The 24,741-nt window shown below is 40.0% G+C and overlaps 2 protein-coding genes across 4 annotated transcripts in view; one reads left to right on the top strand and one right to left on the bottom strand.

Annotated features, from left to right (window-relative positions):
- Ptprr (protein tyrosine phosphatase receptor type R) overlaps positions 1-24,741 on the bottom strand; it is a 279,114-nt gene that overhangs the window by 131,909 nt on the left and 122,464 nt on the right. The gene's annotated exons all lie outside the window — the stretch shown is intronic.
- Positions 22,424-23,665, top strand: LOC110559761 (transcription initiation factor TFIID subunit 7-like). Of its 3 annotated transcripts, none has more exons than XM_060376927.1 (2): positions 22,424-23,102; positions 23,385-23,665. In XM_060376927.1, the coding sequence occupies exons 1-2, from the start codon at positions 22,424-22,426 to the stop codon at positions 23,615-23,617; spliced, it is 912 nt and encodes a 303-aa protein (XP_060232910.1). In that variant the 3' UTR covers positions 23,618-23,665. The 3 variants fall into 3 exon arrangements, with proteins under 3 accessions (XP_060232910.1, XP_021511043.1, XP_021511041.1); XM_021655368.2 differs by having other exon boundaries at positions 22,424-23,135; positions 23,211-23,665; XM_021655366.2 differs by having other exon boundaries at positions 22,424-23,185; positions 23,243-23,665.

The raw sequence follows: 24,741 nt of genomic DNA, 5'->3' as shown, positions 1-24,741 counted from the left end.
GTTGTGTGCTTGGTTGCTTTTTGTTTTACTGTAGTAAGGTTAATTATTTCCTGTGTTTTCTTGAAAGAAGCTAATTTTTTGGAGTCGTATTTTCCCTTCCAGTGTCTTCTGTAATGCTGGATTTATGTGTAGGTATTGTTGAAATTCGTTTTTGTCATTGAATATCTTATTTTCTCCATCTATGAGGACTGATAGCTTTGCAGGGTATAGTAGCCTGGGCTGACATCTGTGTTCTCTTAGGGTCTACATGATATCCTTCCAGGCCCTTCTGGCTTTCATAGTCTGTTGAAAAGTCAGGTGTGATTCTAATGGGTTTGCCATTATATGTTACTTGGCCTTTTTCCCTTGCGGCTTTTAGTATTTTTTCTTTGTTCTGTATACTTACTGTTTTGATTATTATGTGGCGATAGGATTTTCTTTTCTGGTCAAATTTGTTGGGTGTTTTGTAGGCCTCATGTATTCTTATTGGCCTCTCCTTTAACTTGGGGAAATTTTCTTCAATGATTTTGTTGAAAATATTTTTCTGGGCCTTGGAGAAGGGAGTCTTCTTTTTCCTCTATACCTATTATTCTTAGGTTTTGTCTTTTCATATTGTCTTGAATTTCTTGGACAGTCTGTGTCAGGAATTTTTTGGATTTAACATTTCTTTGACAGATACATCAATTTCTTCCATTGTATCTTCTACACCTGAGATTCTTCCATCTCTTGTAGTCTGTTGGTTATGCTTACCTCTGTAGTTCCTGTTTTCTTCCCTAGGTTTTTCCTCTCCATTATTTCCTCCATTTGTGTTTTCTTTAATTTTTCCAATTCTATCTTCAGGTTTTGAGTTGTTTTGTTTACTTCCTTCACCTGTCTGATTGTACTTTCCTGTTTTTCTTTTAGTTCCTTCAACTCTGTTTCTTTTATTTCATTCAGTGCTTTAAGCATTTCCTTTCTAAAGGCCGTAAACTGTTTGGCTGCAGCTTCCCCTATTTCTTTATGGATGGCAATATTCTGTTTGAGTTTATCTTCCTCTATGTCTTTACATATCTTATTTGTTTCCTCTGTTATCATCTTCTTGAGCATAGTTGTTAGGTCATCTTCTTGGATTTCAGTTATGCTGGGGTGTCCAGGGCTACTTGCCCCTGGGTAACTGGGTTCTGGAGATGCCATATTGCTCTGTCTTTTGTTGCTTGAGCTTTTATGCTGGCCTCTACCCATTGTGCTATCTTAGGTGTTTGGGGTTATTTTCTGGTGGTTCCTGGGGATCCTGTGGTGGAGAGAATCCCCTTTGCAGAAAGCTGGTTTTTCCTAAAGGATGTCTTCTCAGCTTTTTGGGTATAGTCCCTGGATGGCTGGCGTTTTTTTCAGTAGTTGCTGCTGCTCACCTCAGGGATAGAGACCTGAGTGGTAATTGTGGTCTTTGTTAGAGGGTCCTCTTCTCACCCAGGGAAGTCCTGAGGACAGCTGCCCTATTTCTGGGTTTCTTGCTGTAAATTTAATGATCAGCTGCTGTGACCCAGTTGGACATCTGGAGCACAGCAACTGTTTGTGCCTGTGTCTGGAGCACAGCTGAGTGATGGCGGCTCAGTCTCTGCCAGCTGCCTGGCGCGCAGAAACTGCCTGTGTCTGCCTTTCCAGCCTTTGGGAGCCTGGGAGTCTGCCTAAACTGGGTAATTTTTCCGAGACCTTTTTGGGGTGGGGGGTGTCGGCTGAGTGCTCTGAGATCAGACCAGCCGTTTCCCTCTCTCTGTGTTTGCACCGGACAGTGAAACTCTTTTGCTGGTGCCCTGGTGCCCACAGTTCTATCTCAGGCGGTGAATCAGGTGTGCAGGCAGAGCTCTGTGCAGGAGCCTTGGTCCCTGGCTCTGGCTCTGGGCTGGCTCCTGGGGCGCCCGTGGAACCCGAGTCTTTTCCAGGGGATGTCTGGGTGACCTAAGGCCGGTCCCAATCGTTTCCTGTACCCTGGGGTTATCTCTCGACTGAAAATTCCAGTCTCTGATAGTGTGGTGCACATGGTTCAGTCTGGGACCGTGACCAGAGACTCTGGCTTGTGGCTCTGGGCTGGGGCTGGGGCTGGCGGCCGGCAGCCAAGTGTCTGGCGGAACTGGGATCTCTTCCGCGGTTTATCCGGGTGAGTTAAAGCTGATTGAATCCCCTCCGTGGAGTATCCGCTCACCTGGGAAACACAATGACTGTGTTTTATTGCCGAGAGTTCTGATTGCTGGTCACTGTGCTGATTCTGCTGTGCTGACGGTCAGAATGAGAGTCCTCCCGGTGCCGACATCTTGCCCCGCCTCCCCATATTTTTTATTCTTATCAAGGGCAAATCCCTTCACTTATGCTCCCATCCTCTTATGCTTCCATTCTCAAGAACTTCCTTTTGCTTGTTTTAGGCATCATTATTTCCTCAGCTACTGATGAATTTTAAGCTTCCTTGAAAATAAAACCATACTGTCTGCCCCTCTATTTAGCTATCATTCCTTTCCTTTGTTGAGAAAAAAAAAAAAAGTATTTGTTCCTGAGAACTATTTACATAAAATAGCCTCAAGCAAATCAGACATAGCCTGTACTTTACCATTACTTGTATTTCATCTGACAGGATCTCAAGAATAAATGGAACCCATTGAGATCACTCGTGGTCTTCACAGAGCCACGTGCACTAGGCTTCTGCAGGTCCCTCCTTCTCAGCAGCAGTCTGACATAGTAGATTGCTCCTTCCTCCTGGAAACTTTGTTATCTTAGCTTCCATGGCATTTTACGATCTTGCTTTTCTTCAACTTCATGTTAAATATTCATCCTCGCGTAAGTTACTCTAATCGTGTAACCTAAGAAAGGCCCTTTCTTACCTCCCTTTCTTAGGATTTGACACACAGTTTCTACATACCTCGCCTTAATGTGTAATAATCTGTTTGTGTATATGTGTATGACACCAGAGTCACTTTGTCTTGCTTACTCCTGCCGTCTGTTGTAACTCCTGGTGCATAGGCACTCAGAACCTTATTGTTATATTTTGTCAGTCCCCATGAGAAATTCAGTCCTCACAGAGGAAGCTGCTGAAGAATCTTTACTCCTACCTTTCATCAGTACTAACGCTTGCTTGCTTTACAGTCCCCATGATTCTCAGAAGTCTTTCTTCTGAGAGGATTGGGCTCACAGACATGATGTGAGCACTATCACCATGCTATATCTGCACCCCCTTCTAATGTTTTTTTTCCCTCCCTCCCTTCCTCCCTCCATCCCTCCCTCCCTTCCTTCCTTCCTTTCTTTTTTTTTTCTCAAAATCTTTTTGCTGGACAAATGGGTAAAAGAAAAACAGAATAACAAAGAATGGACATAAATGGAAAATAGCAAAAAATGACAAATCAAAATGAAAGCAACAGAAAGAGTAGTGTTGGCATCCCAGCTAGGGAATGCAAGGGTTTCATGAGCAACTCATGCCCTGATAAGAGGAAAGGAAGTCTAAGGTCTACCTACTCTCCTGACTATGCACGAACTTTTATCTTCATGGGGAAGTCCAAAGTACTTACTAGACCAAACAAACCATTTAGCCACGTGAGAAATGCAGCTCTGTGTTAAAAACATGTGTGTGTATATATATATATATATATATATATATATATATATATATATCACATAAATGTTATACACATTTATTTTAAATAAAGACGCCTATTTTGATGTATGATAGACCACGTGTTATTTTACAGTTAGGTGTGCATATTGTTCTCAGTTCCCCAAGGACTCAAATGACGATTTCAAAGGAAATCTAAGAATCACATGTTCATTTCCTCTGAAATAGAACTTTCATTTCCAGATACTGAGTTTTATCAAGATAATTTCTCAAAGAAATTGGTGACTCATAAGATAAGCTAGGGTCAGATACCTTTAGACTTATTTATGCCATTTTTTCTTCACCTTTGGAGTTGAGTCACAAGGTTCTCTTTTCTGTGTTGAGGCTGAAGATAGGGATATGGAATTTCCTGAGTGCTTATGGAGTAAGAAAGAGTAGAGAGATGAGAGCCACGTGCCACACTAGGCCAGTGATTAAAACGGGAAAAAAAAGGGCTGAGGTGAAACTTGGACACATAAGGCTTTACATGATGAATAATGATGAGCTACCCTTTGGGTTACATGTGTTATGTCCTGCTTATGCTTACAGCATTGACTATCTAATATTTAAAAGCATTCTGCTGGGTATAATGGTACACACTTGTAACTATGGCACTCAGGAGCCAGAGGCAGGAGGATCTCATTTGAGGATTTCCTGAGCTATGTAGGGAGATCCTACATCAAAACAAAATAAACAACCAAAGAACCCGGTGACTCAGATACAGTTATTATCATTTGCTAATGAGCAAACAGTCTCAAGAGTGTTAATGACTTCCCTAAGGCCACATGTCAACTAACCCAGATACATTTTCTCTCCCTTGGCACACATAAATGAGATTTATTAAAACATTGAAGATACACTTAAATTCATATTAATAATAATTTTAAAAGAACTATGAAATTTTAGAATGAGAGTTAGATGAAAATATAATAATAACAATTACATAATAAGATTAAGAGGATTTTATCCTAAATCTTTCTACAAATTGTACAAGCTGGCTACTAATTTCATATCTCTGGAATCGGTTTTCTTAGGTCTGAGTGTATGAAGATTGATTCTTCAATATAGAAGCCCACTGATTCATGTGTCAACCTGGATGGACCACAGGGTACCCAGATATTTAGTTGGGCATTGTTCTGAGTGTATCTATGGGGTATTTCTGGATGATATTGACAACTGAAGCAGAGCCTTCAGTTAAGTATTGCTCTCAGTATAGGTGGGCCTCCTTCAAACTATGAAAAGTAAGAGAATTAACTCCTCTCTGCCTTTGAGTCAGTCCTTTTAGAATTGGACTCATCTGGAATTTACGCCATAACCTCTTTTGTTTTGCAGACCTTTGAACTCATATTGGAAGCGTTTCACCGAGTCTCCTTCATCTGCACCCTGAAGACAGAAGATCTTAGAATTCTCACCTTGTATCTCATGAGCAAAATTCTTATAATAAATCTCCTTATTTATGCCCATCTCCAGTTTTGAATTGGTTCTGTTTCTTTAAAGAACACAGCTGAGTCCATTCATCCAATAATACCAACAACTGAAGATATGGTTGGACTCTTTCTCTTATACCTTCTTTGTACTTGGAGACTATGTTGGCCTCCATTCTTAAGCTCTGAGAAGAAAGCATATGGAGTGGAGGTGTAGCCGACTAGGCTGTGGCTACCAAGGAGATTATTTCCTAGGAACCTGTGTCAGTTTGTCTTTAGTCCATATTGCTGAAAAGAGTGCTTGTGCAGCCCATAGCACTATTACCCATGACTTCAGCTCCTAACAGCAAAGAAAGAATATAATACGACACAGAGTTCACATTGAAGTGAAACAAAGTATAGATTTAGATGTATGATTTAGAGTTATCTAATTATACAGAACACAGCTTAAGGCTGTAGTCTATGCAAACATAAAATTTTAAGTTAAACAACTTTATTAAGGAGCTGTATTTTCACAGGTGTCCTCTCATGATTCACAAAATACCATTAAATTTACCCTATTACACAGTGATGAGTATATTGAGGAGTGCTGTGTAGAAGTAAAATTTTGTAAAAAATTAAAAATTAGCTATATAAAGTATGGCAGTTAAAGGGGTTTTGAATATTACCAGTAATAACTAGATTATGAATTCCTTGTGTAATTCTAAATGCAGTTGTATTTTAAAAATTATATTAAAACATTTTTCCAAGTATTTATTTATGCAGGAGCATGCATGTGCAATGTGGAAGTCGGAGGACATTTGTGGATGTTGGATTTCTTTTTTTACCATGTGGGTTCTGAGGATTGACTTTAAATCATTAGGCTTACTGGCCATCATCTTGACTCACAGAGACATTGTCCCATCCTTGTTGTAGTGTTAAAAATTATGTTAGATAATAATTGAACAAACAAAGAACAATGAACATAAGTAAAGCATTTGGAGCATGGAGCCTTGAGGCTTACGGTAAGATGAGTAGACAGTTTATCACTGGGCAGGATTTTAGACAGTTCCTTTGCCTTTGTTACAGAATGACATGGAGCAAAGGACAGTGATGCTCATGAAGACAGAGTGAGCTCATACAGGAATCAAGTAAGTAAACCTCAGGAAAGAAAGGCTACACCCATCCAGTAGGCGCATTCTTGTATTCTGAGTATGGTTAGGTCATTTCTGCATATTTGATGAGGAAACAGAAGTGGTTTAAAAATCACTTCTGTTCTGAGGAACTTCATCCTATCTCTCTTCCTGCCAGTAACTAAAGTGTGTGTGTGTGTGTGTGTGTGTGTGTGTATGCATGTGCATCCACGCATGTGTGTGCGTGAATATATTTGTATGCATGCAGAGACTAGGGCGAAGATGTTAAGAAAGTACTAGCTTTCAGGCTAGAGCAAGTATTTGGCGTTTGGAAGAATCAGTGGACTGCTATGCGTACAGCTCAGTGGTAGCGTGTGTTAAGCCCTGAGGTCCCTAAATAGAAATGTGGGTATTAAAAAAAAGAAGGAAGAAGCAAGGAAGTGATAAAGGGGGAAGAGGGATAGAGGAAAGGGAAGGAAAGAGAGAAAGAGAGATTTAAGTAAGAATCAATTTGTTGCTTGACTCTGACTGTGACTACTTTCTCAAATTTTGAATTTTGAATTTGTGGTGTCATGCTTTTCATAGTCGAGAGAGAGAGAGAGAGAGAGCGAGAGAGAATGAGAGAGAGAGAGAGATACAAATTTAGGGCCTTAAGTTGTAGCCATTCTCTTTACAGGAAGTTGCCTAGCTGGCTATCATGTCTCAGCATCTGAAAATTCCCAACACTACCTAATTAAGCAATAAACTCACTATTAGTGAAACCCTATGCAAGTGGCCATATGGCTTGTGAAATTTAAGAAAGTTAGTTCAAGGCCAGACAGAAGTTAATGGTGTAAGTGAGGTTAAAACCAGCGTGCTTTCTGTTTCCCGGCATCCAAACCATTACCCAGTGTCTTCACATCTAAAGACAATCTGTGACAGCCAGAGTGAATTCATGATCAGACTGCAGACCATGAATCTTAGCAGCAGTGTTTGTAAAAACTCAAGTTTCATGATCAATGTTTCAAAAAAAAACAACCCCTATTTTTTCAGATTGTGCACTGTTAAAAATTAAAAGCATGGTACAATGAAAAAGTAAACATTCATTTTTACTGCAAGATGGTAATTAATATTTTATGTATTTCCCCCTGGGATCCTCCATCATACATAAATAAGATTATGTATTTTTACAGATGCAGGTTTATATACTCTATAATGTCATCTCTTTGCTTTCACTTATTAGAAGCTGACATTTCCTAAATGTAAAACAACAGGTTTATCTTATCATCTTGTAAATATTTCAAAATCTGTTTAATTAATCCTTACTGACAAGCACATTGTTTCCATTTTATCCTGCAATGTTCTTTGTGCATGGCTTTATATTCTTAGAAGTTATGAAATCACAATTAGTGAGTTAAACTATGAGTTTTGAAGGACTTTTGTTGATTTTGCATTCATTCCGCCACGATCTACCAAAATACATTAATTTAGAGATGCATTCATTTTCAAACAGCAAGCAGGTAATACTGGAAGTTACAAATATGAGTGAGGGTTTCTTCCTTAAGACAGTTGTCCAAATGTGACAAGCAAAGACAATTAATCTGTGACACTTGCTTAAAGCATTTACATGGACTCTCTCATTTCCTCCTGTTAGGCTTTTCATTGAGTAGATGAGGCATTGAAGTGCACTGTTTAAAATTGCATGTCTTATAAGTTGATATTTGAACCCCGACAGTTTGATTCCGGGGACTATGCTCTTAACCTCCAAGTTAACATTTAAAAATATACACAAATAGTTTTAATATTATGATTAACTTGGTGTATGTGGAATGTAATTATGCCAAAGCAAAAGTTCTTCATACGGTAATGGGGGAGATTTTGAAGTGCTATATGGTCCCTTCTATGAGGCAAAATATCATGAGGTGCCCCCTTCCAGAGGCAAAATAGGCATCGAAGCTATAGTTATGGCCTTCTTAGTCCTGGTTGGTATTCCCAAAGGCTTGAGGTAAATAACCAGCTACAGAATTATTTTAGAGGGATATTGGAAGAAGCTGGAGAGCCACCCGGAGTCTGTTGCATCTTAATGCAGTTTAGACCATCTGCCTATCTGTGATCCTCTGTAATGAAGAACCCTTCAGCTGGGGCTGAGTCATTGTTTCTGATATATGAGCCCAGAGTAGGGATCTGGATCTGTCCTACCTTATCCATTCCAACAGAACTCTAGAAAGTCCGTTAAACTCTATTAGAGTGAATAGATGTAGCCAAGTTTCCATAGTGTCTCCGTGGGCCTTGAAGAAGGGTAGCGCTTCAGTTAAGACACAGTAGGGGGCTTCTTTAGGTAGACTCCACAGCAAGAGGCACTGTGCGAATGCAGAGTGAGGCTGCTGATTGGGGGATGGAGATGTGGTAAGCAATTCTATTTGAGCAAAGATTTTAGCATGGGTGTCAGATATAATGGTCGGAAAGAATGAACAGGCAGTGAAGGTTGGTCCCATATCATCAAATCTCATTAAAAAAGGTCATGATATTTGTTTTGATTGTTTTGTAAGTTCTGGGAAACGATAAAAGTAAAATTATTTGGCATGGCAATAAAAGTTCTTCATAAATGAATCTCAGCATGTCTTTTTAAGTTCTCAGCATATAACTTCGTTATTAGCACATTGGTACATTCCCTTAGATCCAGACATACCATAATTTCACCTGTCTAGTCTCTAAATATGATGAGTCATCTAGACATCTTTTTTCCTGTCTGGCTGAATTGCTAGCTTACAACTCCTTCACCACGTTTTATTTATCCAGGAAGTCCCAACTGAAGCGCTACTTCCATTGAAATTCCTACCCCAAATCAGAAATTTCTAATTTCTTTTCTTTTCTTTTCTTTTCTTTTCTTTTCTTTTCTTTTCTTTTCTTTTCTTTTCTTTTCTTTTCTTTTCTCTTGTCTTCTCTTCTCTTCTCTTTTCTCTTTTCTTTCTTTCTTTCTTTTTTTTTTTTTGCCTGTTTCTATAGATTATTTATTATCGCCCCGTTTGGTTTGTCTATGTGTAAAAATTTCCCTGTAACAAAAAGACTACTTACACATCTATCTTTCAAGAAAAGACAGAAGTACTCTTAGTTTGTTTCAATGTTTTATAGTTAAGAAAATCAAGCTGAGTGGAACTGGAAGTTTTATTGAAAACTAAAAGCTTTCTCTTCCAGCCTGACTGTCTAAGCTGGTACACTCTGACACAGAGGGACAGCTAATGTTCAGGGAACTCCACGTCTTTGTTTCTTCCTGAACTCTGAAATCGTTAAGCCATGTGGCTGTTACTTTGTAACCATAAAGGGGAAAGCACAAAGGCAGAAGGCAAGTTGCAAAGACGGCAGTGGGAAAGATGAGACATGGTTAATTACTGAGTCTAATCAGGGCTGCTGCCTCTTAGTTTAATTTGATGTCTCTTCTTATGGAGTATTTTTCTAATGAATCTGAGCACTCTGCCCACTTTAAAGGTTGTTCTTAAGTACAGTCATCATGTTGTGTAATAGATTTGTCAAACTGTTCCTTCTAACTAGAACTATATCCTTTGATGAACATTTCTCCTCCCTTATACAATGTACTTACACGTCTTTAACACTAGATAATACATTTTTATTCAATAAGTTTTTTATTTTCTTTACAGAAAGTTTCACATGACTTCATCTTTATACTTAAGCCCTCAATACAAACCAATACTAAATGCCAAATGGATGAAACATAATTTCATCTCTTATTGTAACCAATTCAGCTAACAGTGATAGGAAAAAAAGTGAACAAAACAACTAAGCGAACTATTTAACATTTCATGTTAATATTCTTTTCTCTAAATACTATCTATAAAATCTTCAGAAGGATTTTAACATTTTGTTGATATTCTGCATAATCTTGAACAAGGCTGAACCCTGAATGTTACTGGGCTAATTTTCACTGTATGAAGATGAACTTTGGGAGTGGGAGACACACTTGTAGTTTGTTTTTGTAAGAGGGCACACAAAGAAAAGATAAACAACTGTGTCCAGTCAGATAAATACAGCTGTTCTTTTCCACTGATGTCATCGTGTTTCCGCTATTTAGCTTTGTAAATTTGGACTTTTCCCCTATAAATTTATTCAGGTGGGGCTTGTCTACCACGAAGGTCCAGCCTGAAGTTATTTTTAGTAGCTGTGTCCCAATTAAAAAATATTCTTGAAAATTAGTAAGCAATTGTGGTGGTTGGTGAGATGACTCCTACTACAGTCAGTTCTTAGAATTTGCTAAATGTCGACTGGCCGAACTGGTTGCTATATTTCTAACAAGAAGCAGTCATATCAGCAACTTCAGTCATTCAGAGTGTAAACACTGGGGATCAGAGAGATAGCCCAGATGTTAAGAGCACTTATTCTCCTAGAGACCTGCGTTGGGTTCCCAGCGCCCACATGGTAGCTCATAACCATCTTCGACTCCAGATCCAGGGAATCTGATGCCTCCTTCTGACATCACTGGGCTTTAGGCATGCCATGTGGTGCCCATGTATACATGCAGGCAGAACACGCATATAAATAAAATGAATAAATCCTTAAAAATTAAACATTATTACTTTCAGAAAAAATATTTCCCCTTAATGTATATGTATAAGCCAAAACAAATGGTAGAAGATTAGCATACATTAACTTTTTATAGAATGACCATTTAATTTTTAAACAATTACTTTAGAATCAATTCTGAAATGCCATTTTCTCAAACATTGAATTGATGAGCAGTGCTACTTTCTGTATAATAAATAGAAAATTTATACAAACAACTTAGGTTGCCTAGAAACCCCCAGTGATAAAATACTTCTGCGATGAATGTACTAGGAACGTCAGGATGAGAAGGGTACCTAGCATCTAAAGGATAATGGGAATCTTAGTGCCAGGAATATTTCTTTTCTCTTAAGAAGAGAGCATAGTTATGCGTCTGTCTTTCACAGAGAGACAAAGAGCCTCAGACAGTTATTTCTAAGATATTGTGGGTAAGAAAAAAATCAAACTTAAGTGAATGCATTGTGACAATCCCACAACTGCACATCTTGTCAGCATTAAGTAGGATTTGATTTAACTGATTACAGCTCCAAAGGTTAGCACGTATTAGCAAATGTGCAGGGGAGGCAACTAAGAAAGTTGCTGTGCACCCAGGTGTCATTGTGTTTTCTCAGGGACAATGAAGACAGTGGGATGCAGATTCACTATAATAAAACCTCACGCCAATAAAAATACAAGACAAAAGCACCTCTGTAGCCTCAGCATGGTTAGAAGCGCGCATTTGACGGACCAAAGTAGAGCTTCTCAACCAACTGACAAGGAAAGATGCTGTTCTGAAATAATAATTTCATAGGACATTATCATAACTGACAGATGCCTGCAGAATAGGACATTTTCCCTGTCTAGTTTGTGTTGATTTTATGTGAGATGTTCAATAAACATGTTCCCAAATTTGAAGCTTCCCAGACAGCTTTAAAAATCAAAACTAAGGTGGGTAATAGTCATAGTCTGTTGATCAGATAAGTCAAAGTATGCAATTATAATATTTTTTGTTTGTTTGTTAGGCTCCCCAGAGCTCTCAAAAGTCAGCGCTGTAGCAATTAACTACATGTTCCTAATGATTACCCCCTTAGGTACAGACTGCCTTCCATGTATACACAGCAGGTGTCTAGGGCAATTCTATTTCTAGACCATGCTCATACATTTCCCCAGAAAAATCAAAGCAAATTTAGGTCAGGGTATATTTATGGTTATTAATAACAATATTAGACTTTTCTAAGCCCTTTGCAGGTACGAGGTCACTGAATCCACTCCTACTATGTCCTCTCTTTAGTGGCATACTGAAGGTCACAAAGGTAAGCAGCAGACACAAGGGGTAACCTTACTGCTAGAACATTCTGTGATGCCATGCATACACCTTGTGACTCCAAATTAACCCCCCCCAATCCAATGGTTTTATTTAACATTGATCGATATTTTTTTTTCTCCAGTATGAGTTCTTTTATGTCTTAGAAGATGACTGTTCCATGCAAAGTTTTTACCACATTGCTTACATTCATAAGGTTTCATTCCTCAGTGAGTTCTTTTAGCATATCAAGTCTACATGCAAAGGCTTTACCACATTGCTTACATTCATAAGGTTTCTCTCGAACTGTACGGCAAAGAAAGAAGTTTTCATCGAAAGAACAGATGAGCAAAGCACTACTTTGTAAACTAATTCACATATGTGTCTTCTGTTCAATTATTATAACAGGAAAACTGAAAATTGATATAACCCTAACCCTATCCATAACCCTAACCCTAACCCTAACCCTACCCTAACCCTACCCTAACCCTAACCCTTATCCTAACCCTAACCCTAACCCTAACCCTAACCCTAACTCTAACCCTAACCCTAACTTGTTCTTTTTTTTTTTTTTTTCAATGCAGTTTATTCAGGAACATTGAACAATCCTCGGACCCCGGGGAAAGCCAGCCCACAGCTTAAATGCCTCTGGGTAGCCAACCCAGGCGTGCCACGGGGGCAATGCAGATAGGTCCACCTACATGGAAGCAAGCCAGATCCTCGGCCTTAGCCAAATGTGGAGTTGTTCGTGACAGAGAGCACTCACCATCGGGAAGGTGGAAGGCGGAAACCAAGGCCGTAGATCATTGATCGATATTTATAAGGCCTTACTTGTTTAAGATTCTGCATCAGTTTCCAGCTTTCTACACACCAACCAGAATCTCCTGAGTAGTTGTATTGCTTAACTGGTGTTGTCAATGTGATCTTTCTACTGTGTTCCAAGACAGTTACATTTTTATTTTTCTCTCTACCAGCTAACCTTTATTGGGCAAATTTCTTCTCTTCTTCAACCCACTTAGGAAATCCACAAAGTCTCAGCAGTGTTAGTTTAGATTCAGAACACAGTAACGTAAAATACTGTTCTAAAGCCCCGTATAATGGCGCGCGCATGTGCTCGTGCCCCCCCCACAAATGAACATAGAGTGGATGAAAGACACAGTCCAGTAATGTGCTAGGTGGTAATGGGCACCCGTGCTACACCCCAAAAGGCCTGCTTCTGAGGCACAGGAGTGCATAGTGTTCCAGCACACAGGAGCTTTTGTGAAGCATTAACACTGATTTACTATCCCATGTGGTCTACTTCTAAAAGCGCTTCAGAGAGGGGAGAAAGAAAAATCTATGTGCCTACTCCGTTTAGTCCCCCAAGGAATACATTTATTTTCTGCCATGTGACCACCTCTAATAATATTGCAGCACTTTTACAAAGGTTGGATATAATTTCCCTGCTCTTCATCTCCCATCTGAGAGGCTGTAGAAAACAATTAACTATTAATGACAAGAAGCAAATAAGCTCTTTTCTCACACTGAACTCAGCTGGCAGCTTGAGAAGGAGATCGATACGGAAATCTATGAACAGGATATCATTTTAGGCTTAAGAAAGACATATTCTTCAGAAAAGTGCTCTGCACGTGGAATGAAATTAATTTATGATTTTTATATTATCATTGCAGATGTGTTTTCATTCAGTCGCAGGCTCATTAAAACCTTTGTGAAATAGAGTCAACAAATGGGAAAATTGTAACTTCTGCTTTCTTGAGCTGTAAAATCAACCCTGAGTTTAATTGTGTGGTAATTTAGCTATTTGTACATGCATGCGTGTGTGTGTGTGTGTGTGTGTGTGTGTGTGTGTCTGTATGTGTGCTGGTTTCATGTGATCATGAGGGTGTGTACATTTGTCTATGTAGATGCTCATGCAAATGAATGGCCAAGGTTGACCTTGGGTGTCCACCTTTGTTTTTGAGACAGGGTCTTTTGCTTGGCTCGGCTGGCTAGAGCCTGTTTCTGTCTCCCAGTGCTGTGATTAAAGATGTACCCTGCAGCGCCTGGTACACCTTTTGTGTGGGTGTTGGGTATCTTCAGGATCGTATACGTGTGCCAGTAGGCATGTTACCAACTGAGCCATCTCTCCAGCTTCCTAACTTAGCTACTTTTTTTTTCTTCTTCCACAAATCAATATAAGGGTATAAAATTAATTGTAAGTTTTCGAATTTGAGGGAACATATTTCAGTACATCCTTTGGTACAACGTGCTACATTTTAGATGTGTAAAACTCAAGGTAGGAAACCATGGCAGGCTCTAAGACCTCTTCTGCTGCATAGTATGCCTTAACTTTTAAAATTCATACAGTGTCAACTAAGTATCTTATTTTTTCCCTAAGCTCATAAATGCACAATCTTGCTCACGAATAGTGGCATTAGACTAATGCCATTTAAAATGCTGGTATTAAATGTATAAAAATGTTAGGCTTAAATGAAGACTACTAAATTGGCAAAACCTTCAAAAAGATAAAATACGTCTCTTCTATGTGCGTGTGAAAAAGAGAAAGAGAAACACACAGAGAGACAGAGAAGCAGAGAGAGAGAGAGAGAGAGAGAGAGAGGAGAGAAAGAGAATTGGATTTTTTTATTCCTTTTGCTTTTTCCTATTAGTTAACTTTGATTCATTTTTTGACAATAGCAAACATGTATATAATAAATTTTGATTGTTCTCCTCTCACTTCCTATTGCCTTCGCTCCCTTGTCTACCCCTTCTTTTCTGCTAATCTGTTTCCCAAATTCTGTACTTTGGCTTGTTTGTGACCCCACTGTCTTTGACCAAGGCCATCTGTGTGACCACAGGATTGGAACTAACCATTGGAGATGGGTGGGATTACCAGTGGGCACACAATTGTAGACTATGGCCGTTTCTCTCCCAGAGACCATCAGTACCCAGTGGTTCAGCCATAAGAGTATAGCAGGCTGAATCCTTCTATCATCTACAACTAAGTGTTGACAAGGCTTATAATGTGGAGGCTCCAGTGTCAGCAACTGAAGCTGCTGAGATTTTGTGATCACAGCTTTTACATTGTATCTAGAGTGCATGTTTTCAGGGTCTTTTGAACCTTGTATTTTTTTATTCCCTGTTCTGAAATGCTCTCAGATTCTTAGAGGGGCAAGTATAAGTGTTTTGCTTATGCCCAAACCCTCACTTGTCACTTATTCTCAGTATCTTAAGCTGCTACCAGTCTGTGCGTTCGCCACTGTGCATTGCAAAACGTGGCTTCTCTGATTAGAATCGAGAGTAGTATTTGTCAAGCTATACAAACATAGGTGTTTAGAAGGAAGTTTGTTTAGCTAAATGTCAGTATTTTCTTTTCCCCTAAAAGCCACAACTGCCTGCAAATTTCATGATTTCCTTGTTTTTAATTGCTGAGTAGTATTCCATTGTGTAAATGAATCACAATTTCTGTATCCATTCCTCTGTTGATGGACATCTGGGTTGTTTCCAGGTTCTGGCTATTACAAATAAAGTTGCTATGGACATGGTTAAACAAATGTTCTTGTGTTCTTGAGTATATTTTGGATATATGCCTAGGAGCGGTATAGATGGATCTTGAGGAAGTGCTATTCCTAATTGTCTGAGAAAGCACCAGATTGATTTCCAAAGCAGTTCTACAAGTTTACATTCTCATCAGCAGTGGAGGAGGGTTCCCCTTTCTTCACATCCTCTCTAGCATGTGTTATCACTTGAGTTTTTGATCTTAGCCATTCTGATGGGTGTAAGGTGAAATCTCAGGGTCTTTTTGATTTGCATTTCCCTGATGAGTAAGGATGTTGAGCATTTCTTTAAGTGTTTCTCTGCCATTCTATATTCCTCTGTTGAGAATTCTCTGTTTAGCTCTATACCCCCTTTTTTAATTTTTTTATATTAAGCACAGGTTATTTACTTTGTATCCCAGCTGTAGCCCTCCTCCCCCATTCCCTCCCAATTCCATCCTTCCTCCCTCATTTCCTCCCTGCTATACCCCATTTTTTAATTGGATTACTTGATTTGTTTTTTTTTAACTTCTTGAGTTCTTTATATATTCTGGAGATTTGCAGGCAAATGTTGGGATCTAGAAAAGATCATCCTGAGTGAGGTATCCCAGAAGCAGAAAGACACACACAGTATGTACTCACTTATAAGTGGATATTAGACATATAATATAGGATAAACATACTAAAATCTACACCTAAAGAAGCTAAGCAAGAAGGAGGACCTTGGGTAAGATGATCAATCCTCACTCAGAAAGGCAAACAGGACAGACATCAGAAGAGGGAGAAAACAGGGAACAGGACAGGATCCTACCACAAAGGGCCTCTGAAAGACTCTACCCAGCAAGGTATCAAAGCAGATGCTGAGGCCCATAACCAAACTTTGGACAGAGTGTAGGGAATATGATGAAAGAAAGGGGAGATAGAAAGACATGCAGGGGACAGGAGCTCCACAAGGAGAGTAACAGAACCAAAAAGTCTGGGCACAGGGGCCTTTTCTAAGATTGATACTCTACCCAAGGACCATGCATGGAGACAACCTAGAACTCCTGCACAGATGTAGCTGATGGCAGCTCAGTATCCAAATGAGTTCCCAAGTAAGGGGAACTGGGACTGTCTCTGACGTGAACTCAGTGGCTGGCTCATTGATCACCTCCCCCTGAGGTCGGGGAGCAGCCTTACCAGGCCACAGAGAAAACAATGCAGCCAGTTCTGATGAGAGCGGAGAAGCTAGGGTCAGATGGAAGGGGAGGAAGACCTCCCCTAACAGTGGACTTGGGGAGAGGCATGGGAGGAGATGAGGGAGGGAGGTTGGGAGTGGGAGGGAATGATGGAAGGGGCTACAGCTGGGATACAAATTGAATAATCTGTAATTAATAATTAATTATATAGAAAAATAAAAATAAAAATAAAAAAGATCCATGACTGCCATAGGCATGGGATTTGACTGGGTTTATAGTACCAAACATGTGTAAGCTTGTGTAGAATGGGCCTTAAATCTAATCTGAAAACAGCTTCACATGCCTATGCCTATAAATGCTATTGGGGATAGGGGGCAAAGACAAGCAGATCCTGGGAACTCATTGGTTAACCAGCTTCACTAGAAAACTAGAGTTTCCAGGTCACAAAAGAGTCTGTCTCAAAAAAAAAAAAAATAAGGCAACACAATCCAAGGGAAAACTCTTTCTTGCTCTGGCTCTTGTACTCTTTCTGTGTCCCATCTGAAGATGCAATGATCCCTGCCTCTAATGTGTAGGAATTTTGTTGTAGATGTATCAGTTGGGACCAGACTTTACCACTCTGCATTTTGATTGGTCATGGTTTTCTGTAATGGTCTCTTTTTGTTGCAAAGAGAAGTTTCCTGGAAGAGGGGTGAGGACTACACCTATCTGCGGGTATAAGGATTATGCTGGTTTAGCAAAGTGGCAGTTGTAGGTTCTCTTCCGAGATGTGTGACTTCATTAGCCCTGGGTTGTTGGCTAAGCTGCTGGCACCAGGCATGCTTTCTCTCGTGTTGTGTAGGCCTGAAGTCCAACCAGAGAGCTGTTGGTTATCACCAAGTCATGTGTGGTACTTCTCTGCCCTTAGGGTTATTTTATGAGATTGTGTCTCCTAGAAAGGTCAGAAGCTACACCCATGAAGTCTCACCTACATAGTCTCCTTCCACATGTGAAAGGAGAAAGGTCATGAGGTCTCAACCCTGGACAATTAAGGAATGCTGAGCATGGGACAAATGGTCTTCCCCAGGGAAGAGTACATTAGTTGGTCATCCAATATTACATGGTCAGCTCTGAAAGTGTATACATACAAGCAACATTATATAGACAGAGCTGGTTGTATTTCTATGTTTAGGAGCACAAACACAGTTAACAACAACTAAGAGATACCATAACTTTGAAAGAGAAGTAGCAGGATGGCATATGAGGAAGGAAGGAGAAAAAGAAACGGGGAAATGGAAGTAATGCAATTATACTCACAAAAATCTTAAGAAGTATTTTTTTTAAATGGTGGCAGGTAGGTGACAAGGCTCTGCTAATAAAGCACTTACCACCAAGCCTGTTGATCTGAGTATATGATCCCTGGGATCCACAATAGTGGAAGGAGAAAATCAGCTTCCACAAGGTGTCCTCTGACTTCCATATGCGTGCATGGTACACTCAGGCACACACACTAACACTCACACCCATACCTCCCACAAACTCAGGCACACACACACTCTCAAAACACAGACGTTAAATAAACAAATAGAAAATTAGAAAAAATAAGGCAGAGAATAAATAGGGGAAGAAACTCTTATTTCCTTTCCTGCCATCTACATGGACACAAGAGTATCCATGCAACACACACACACACACACACACACACACACACACACACACACTCAAAAAGAAGTGAATCTCACACATTCATTAATCTACCAACATTTGTTCGAAATATCAGCAAAAATGCATAAGCTCTGCCTTCAAGCTGTGAATAATGTGGCTATTTTCTATGTGTTATCACTGAAACAATTTTATAACCGCTTGACAGATGCATACATAGATTTTAGCTGGTTCTTCCTGCTTTCTTTATCACATTGCAGTGAAAGTGAAATTACAACTAATTTAGGAGGATGCTCTTTCCTGAATTATCTCTATCTTTTCAGTGTGCGAAATCCTCTTCTCAAGGAGGACTGAGTGGGTGGTATTGCCTATAGCAAAAATAGAATTCCACTCAGTCACTTTTTTAGTCACCATTCTTTGTCTCTAGCACAAATGCTTCATGAAGCTTCTTATCTACGATTTCATTGCAAATTATAAAACTCACTATTTTTATACAGACAAACGTTTAAAAACAAACACAAAGCGAATAAGCATATCCGAAGAAAATGACCTTTACTGAGGTGTATATGCAAATAAGAAAATGAATGAGCATTCCTGGAGAAAAATGAACTTTAAATAGGTCTATTACTTTAGTAGTCCCTACCAGAAAACAGCAGGTTAGAAGAGATAATAAAACATCAAATAGTTTATTCTTCAAGGCAAGTACTGGCCTGAGGACAGAATGGTACAATGAGCATATAATATGATCCATTATTTATGTCTATTCTCACTTGTATTTTTTATAATTTTCTTTTTGGGTAAATTTTATATATTCATAAAATATGTTATTTGTTATGTAAAACTATATATCTTAGTCACTGTTCTGTTGTTGTGAATAGACACCATGACCAAGGCAACTCTTACAAAAGAAAGGATTTAACTTGGGGCTTGATTATAGTTTTAGAGGTTATAGTTTATATCATCATGGTGGAGAGCATGCAAGCAGATAAGCACTGGAGCAAAATCTAAATGCAGATCACATACTGCCATCATACAGTGGTACAAAATATATACCATTCCAAAAAGGGAGGAAAGGGGCTATCGTGAGGGAACACTGGGGCAAAGATTGAAAACCAGTAGGGCACATTGCAAATTCTGCATCACCATGTCTGATGTCAAAGCACCCTTCAGAACTCCACCTCCTTCCAGCCTTGTTGACTGGGACACACATTTCTCCCTCCTGGGTCTCCCTCCTGCACCGTCTGCAGCTTTCCTCAGCAGGTATGCTACGACTCTGTCATCGCCAAAATCTTGGGGTCTCCAACATAATCCAGGCTTCACCTTCTCAGCCCCACAAAAGAGCCTCTCTAGACCTTTATGCAAGGACAGCCCTGCCACATGGCTAGCCTTGGTGGCTTTCCTTAGTCACAGAGGAAGATTTCACAACCCCTTTCTTATATTCTTGACTCTGAAGATATAACCAAGTGACCAAAGTTGCCACGTTTTGCTGTTTGCCAAACAAACAGCAAAACCTTGGCCCCTTCCTTTGGTACACTTGCCTTACCTTTCTGGTGTTTCATATATCATATAATATAACATATACAATACAATATATAATATATAATATATAACATATAACACATAACATATAATATATAATATACAATTTAAAATATAAGATATACAATGATATATTATATATGATATAATATACAATATATGATATACGATATGATATATATTTTAATATATAATATATATTTATATATACATATATAGGTATATATGTGTATATGTGTATATTTTATATATATATCATCAGGCATATTAGATAATATAATACTTAAAACAACCTGACTGTATGACCCAAAACTTTGAAATTATAAGAGTAATTTCTATTTCTAATAATGCTCAGTAACTGATGAAGTCACATGTGGTAGTGCACACTTGCAATCCTAGCACTTAAGAGGTTATCTTTAGCTACTACTTGGTTATTTTGAGGCTAGTCTGGGCAATGAAATCCTCTCCTCTCTCCATTCCCTTTCAAACTAATTAGTTTCATCTCCTTAATTGTGATATTTGAGTTTTGCAAACTCAATAATAAAACTGATCTAGATTTTTTAAAGTTAAGGATTACAGATAATTCTGTTTTATTAACCTTGGCTTATTTTGTGCTTTATAGTACTCATAGATAAGTAGCTATTAATGATCACAGTTTATTCATTGCTTGTCTCACCAAGAACAGCGCTACAGTAGGACTTCACAACTATTTGCACAGCTATGTGGATGAGTGACAAAATGACTACCGTACTGCTTTTTTACTTCAATACAGCAATTGAAGTAAGGCGATTCAAAAATCTACTTGCCATCAGAACATGTTTAATGTATTTGTGTAGCTCATCGGGATTTATAATAGGTACTTGTGCTTAACATTTTTTACAGTTGAGATATATGAAAAGTGAAATAAAAATTTGTGCATTTGTAATTTGTTCTAATTTTCCAAGGAAAACAACAAAAATAAACCCCACTGGATTGTAGATCCATGCTCTCACTCAATCTCCCTCTCTCCTATTTCTTTTTTGCTCTAAAGGCCTGTATAGAAACAACTAGAGATTATTAAATTGGGCAATAGTGTTTTACCAGAGGTAAAAAAATTTTTTTTTCTTTCTTTTCTTTTGTTTTGTTTTATGAGACAGGGTTTCACTGTATAGTGTTGGCTGTCCCGGACTCACTTTTTAGACCAGGCTGCCTCGAACTCAGAGATCCTCCTGCCTCTGCCTCGAGGTAAAATACTGTTTATTTTCCAGAGGTTAGTAGTTGTTCTTTGGTAAGGAAAAGAGAACTCTGTCTTCTTGTTTTTTGTTTTTATTTTTAATTTGATTTTTTATATTAGTTACAGTTTATTCACTTTGTATCCCAGTTGTAACCCCTTCCCCCTCATTCTCTTCCAATCCCACCTTCCCTCCCTCTTCTCCTCCCATGCTCCTCCCCCAGTCCACTGATTTGGGAGGTCCTCCTCCCCTTCCACCTGATCTTAGCCAGGCTATTTAAGGGTAAAGACTCACGGTACCAGTTCTACAGTTGCTAGCAAACAGCTCCCCATTTTAGATACATTTTGTTAGGTTGGCATTTATAACCTAAGCCACGACTATGTACTTAATATTCCCCACCTCTTCCCCATCTTTGTGGACTTTGGAATAACTGGCAGTTGTTTAGATTCGGACATCACATCCGTGGCACTGAGCCCAGTACCCTCCTGCCCTTCTCTAAAAGACTTAACGCAGTGAGAGACTGAGGAGGGGGTCATGGAGAAGATTCCAGCAGTGCTCGGGCAGTCCCAGACAAGTGAAAGGCTCAAGAAGAAAGTGACACACACACACATACACACACACACACACACACACACACACACACACACACACACACACACATACACACACGAAAACCAAAGCCACCCCACGGCCCAGGGTCCCCCTGCAGGGGAAAAGTTTCAATGGTTTCCTCAAGGAGGCTCGTGACCGGAAGTGCCTCGCTTTCAAGGTCCTTTTCCAAGTAACTTCCGGCCCATGTGCCGGAGCGCGTGTGCTGCCTCGAGGCCGCCTGGAGGCCGCCGGCGGCTGCCTGTTAGGAGGCTGTCAGACGTGTGTGGGGGCCCGCGGAAGCCCGCGGAGGACTGTGAAGGAGGTCCGGAGAGGTACGTGGCAGCCGCGAGGCCCGAAGGCCCGACGTGGAGCCCTGAGGCCCAGGGAGGTTGCGGAGCCCGAGGTGGTTTTAGAGGCCCCCCTTGACGGGATGCCTGGAGGCCCCGGGAAGCCACGGAGGCGCGACGGAGCCATTGTTGGCCAGCGGCGTGGCCAGCAGTGTGCCCTGCGGCCTGCCCAGTGGTGTGGCCAGCGGCTTGCCCAGCGGTGTGTGAGGTACCAAGGGCCAGCGTGGTGACTGATCCGACCTGTTGGGGCCAGACTTAGCCATTCCGGACGGACCCCTGAGGCCTCGCCCTCACAGCAGCCCCCAGATCCCGCAGGCCAGAGCCAAAGCCCTCCGTCCCTTGTTCCTCTTAGGGCGGGTAGGGCAGAAACGCAGGTGCCAGGCCGGGCCATACAGTCTCCCACGTCAGTACTGGCATGAGTGGGCCAAAGAGTCAAGATGAGTAAAAGCCAAGAGGAACTTCCTCATGAACTTGAGAACCAGTTCATATTGCGGCTGCCCCCAGAACATGCCACAGCTGTCAAGAAGATCATACATTCTGGAAATCCTGCCATGAAAGATAAACTGAAAATTGACTTATCTCCTGATTCACGGCATGCCGTTGTTCAGGTAAATGACGTTTCACTGTCTGCCAAAGTTGTTGACTTGCCTTCTGTTATTGAAAGCCTAAAGACTCATGATAGAAAAACTTTTTATAAAACAGCAGATATTTCCCAGATGCTTTTGTGCAGTGCTGATAGTGATCTCCACTCTTCTCCAGAAGAACCAGCGGCTTCTTCTGCTGGTGTTACTGCAATGGGAAACGAAGGGGAAGCAGAGAAAAAATATATTTGGAAGCATGGCATTACTCCACCACTTAAGAATGTCAGAAAGAAACGGTTTCGGAAACCAACAAAAAAGCCCCCTGATATGAAGCAAAGTGGAGAAAGCTGTAGTGGCTACATTGATTCGAAAGACGTGGAAAAGGAAGTGAAAAGACTGTTGCGTTCAGATGCTGAAGCCATTAGCAGCCGATGGGAAATTATTGTTGATGAGGAAGCCAAGGCAGTACAAAGTCAAGCCAGTATGCCAGTCCTTCCAGTGACCTCTGAAATAGGAGGTCATGTCTCATCAGAATGTGCTATGTCTCAGAGCACATTCCTTGAGTCTAGCAGTGATGATCAAGACAAGAATGAGAATAAAGATGAAGAAGAGGAGGAGGTGGATGAGGAGGAAGAGGAGGAAGAGGAGGATGAAGAAGAAGAGGAGGAAGAGGAGGAAGAGGAGGAAGAAGAAGAGGAGGATGAGGATGAAGAGGAGGATGAGGAGGAGGAGGAGAAGGAAGATGATTCTGAAGAGGATCTGGAAAGAGAGCTACAAGCTAAGTTTATTGAGTTTAGCTTGTGTGAAGCTAATGAAGACTGCAGTTCAATAATTCTTGGAATTCAGAAGCTGATTCATTACAAGGAGAAAAAGCTCCAAGAGATTCAGGGCAAAGCACAAAGGCAGATAGATCTCCTTGGAAAATTAGAAAACCTCACCCTCAAGAGTCATTTCCAGTCTGTGCTGGAACAGCTAAAGTTACAGGAGAAGCAGAAGTATGAGCAGATCATTTTCCTACAGGAACAACTGAAATATTTTTCGAAGAAGTAAGAAGACTCTGAATCTGTCATTCACTGGTGAATTCACATTGGTTAAACTGTTTCCCTCCACTTCCCTTGAATTAACTGTTTTTGTTTCTTTGAACATTTCCCTAATTGCAGTGTTTCAAGCACACTGCCATGTAGAAAAGGGCAGTATAAAAATGTGATAACTTGAAGGGTCCCAATTGATCCTGGGGCTTGGCTTCTCTTGGTTAATTTGAGAACTCCATGTATTGCTTCTCTGTTATGATTCTATCGCATCAATTAGCTGTGATTAACAAAGAGAGACAGTCTGGCTCATAAGGTCCTACACCTAGTTTGGATATGTGTATACTGTTCAAGTATTTGCTATAGAATATAAAAAAAAACACACCTGTAATCTCAGCACTTGAGAAGTTGAGGCAGAATGATTCATAAATTCAAGGGCAGCCTGGGCTACATAGCAGCTTCCAGGATACCTTGGTTTACGTAGATCTGCCACAAAACAAAGAATCAATACTAGATTCTATTAAGGTAAAGGCTGCTTTCCTGCTCAGGGAATTTTTTTCTTTGTTCTTTGTGTGTAACTGATTTTTGTTTGCTAGTTAGCAGTTGAAACATAGGTGTTATTATTGTGTTTCTATCCTTAACCTCATTAGACAAGATTAGGAAAGCCGGATGCCTGTAATGCCTTTGAAGATTCCCTTAACAATGCTGGGCTGCTAGATAGTGTTGTTTTAAAGCTTTATCTATAGTCTATGTTCTTTAAGCAAAAAGTAATTTCTTTTAAATAGAAATAAAAGAATCACTAAAGATTACTCCGTTGTATTGATTTTGAACATAATACTCAGTAGGCGGAGAAAACAGTGACTATAAAGAAAATGTTTGAAAATGCTTATTTCAAGAAACAACAGGCAGTGTTTCATACAGTTCTATATCCTCTAAGAAAGTATATTTCAGGAAATACATTTGTCAGCAACATTTGAATCAGACACACAGGTGTGTATCACTGTAGTTACTAGGAACTATTTATAGTTCTCTGGATTTAATGATGTATACACCTTTCTTTCCTACCAGAATGTAAATTTGTGTTGGGGCACATTTGGGTACACATACACGCATCAATTTATCAGACAAATGAGGGAGAAGTGAAAG

The sequence above is a fragment of the Meriones unguiculatus genome, chromosome 2 (genome assembly GCF_030254825.1).
Source record: "Meriones unguiculatus strain TT.TT164.6M chromosome 2, Bangor_MerUng_6.1, whole genome shotgun sequence".
Lineage (NCBI taxonomy): Eukaryota > Metazoa > Chordata > Mammalia > Rodentia > Muridae > Meriones > Meriones unguiculatus.
This window is presented reverse-complemented; position numbering and strand designations above follow the sequence as displayed.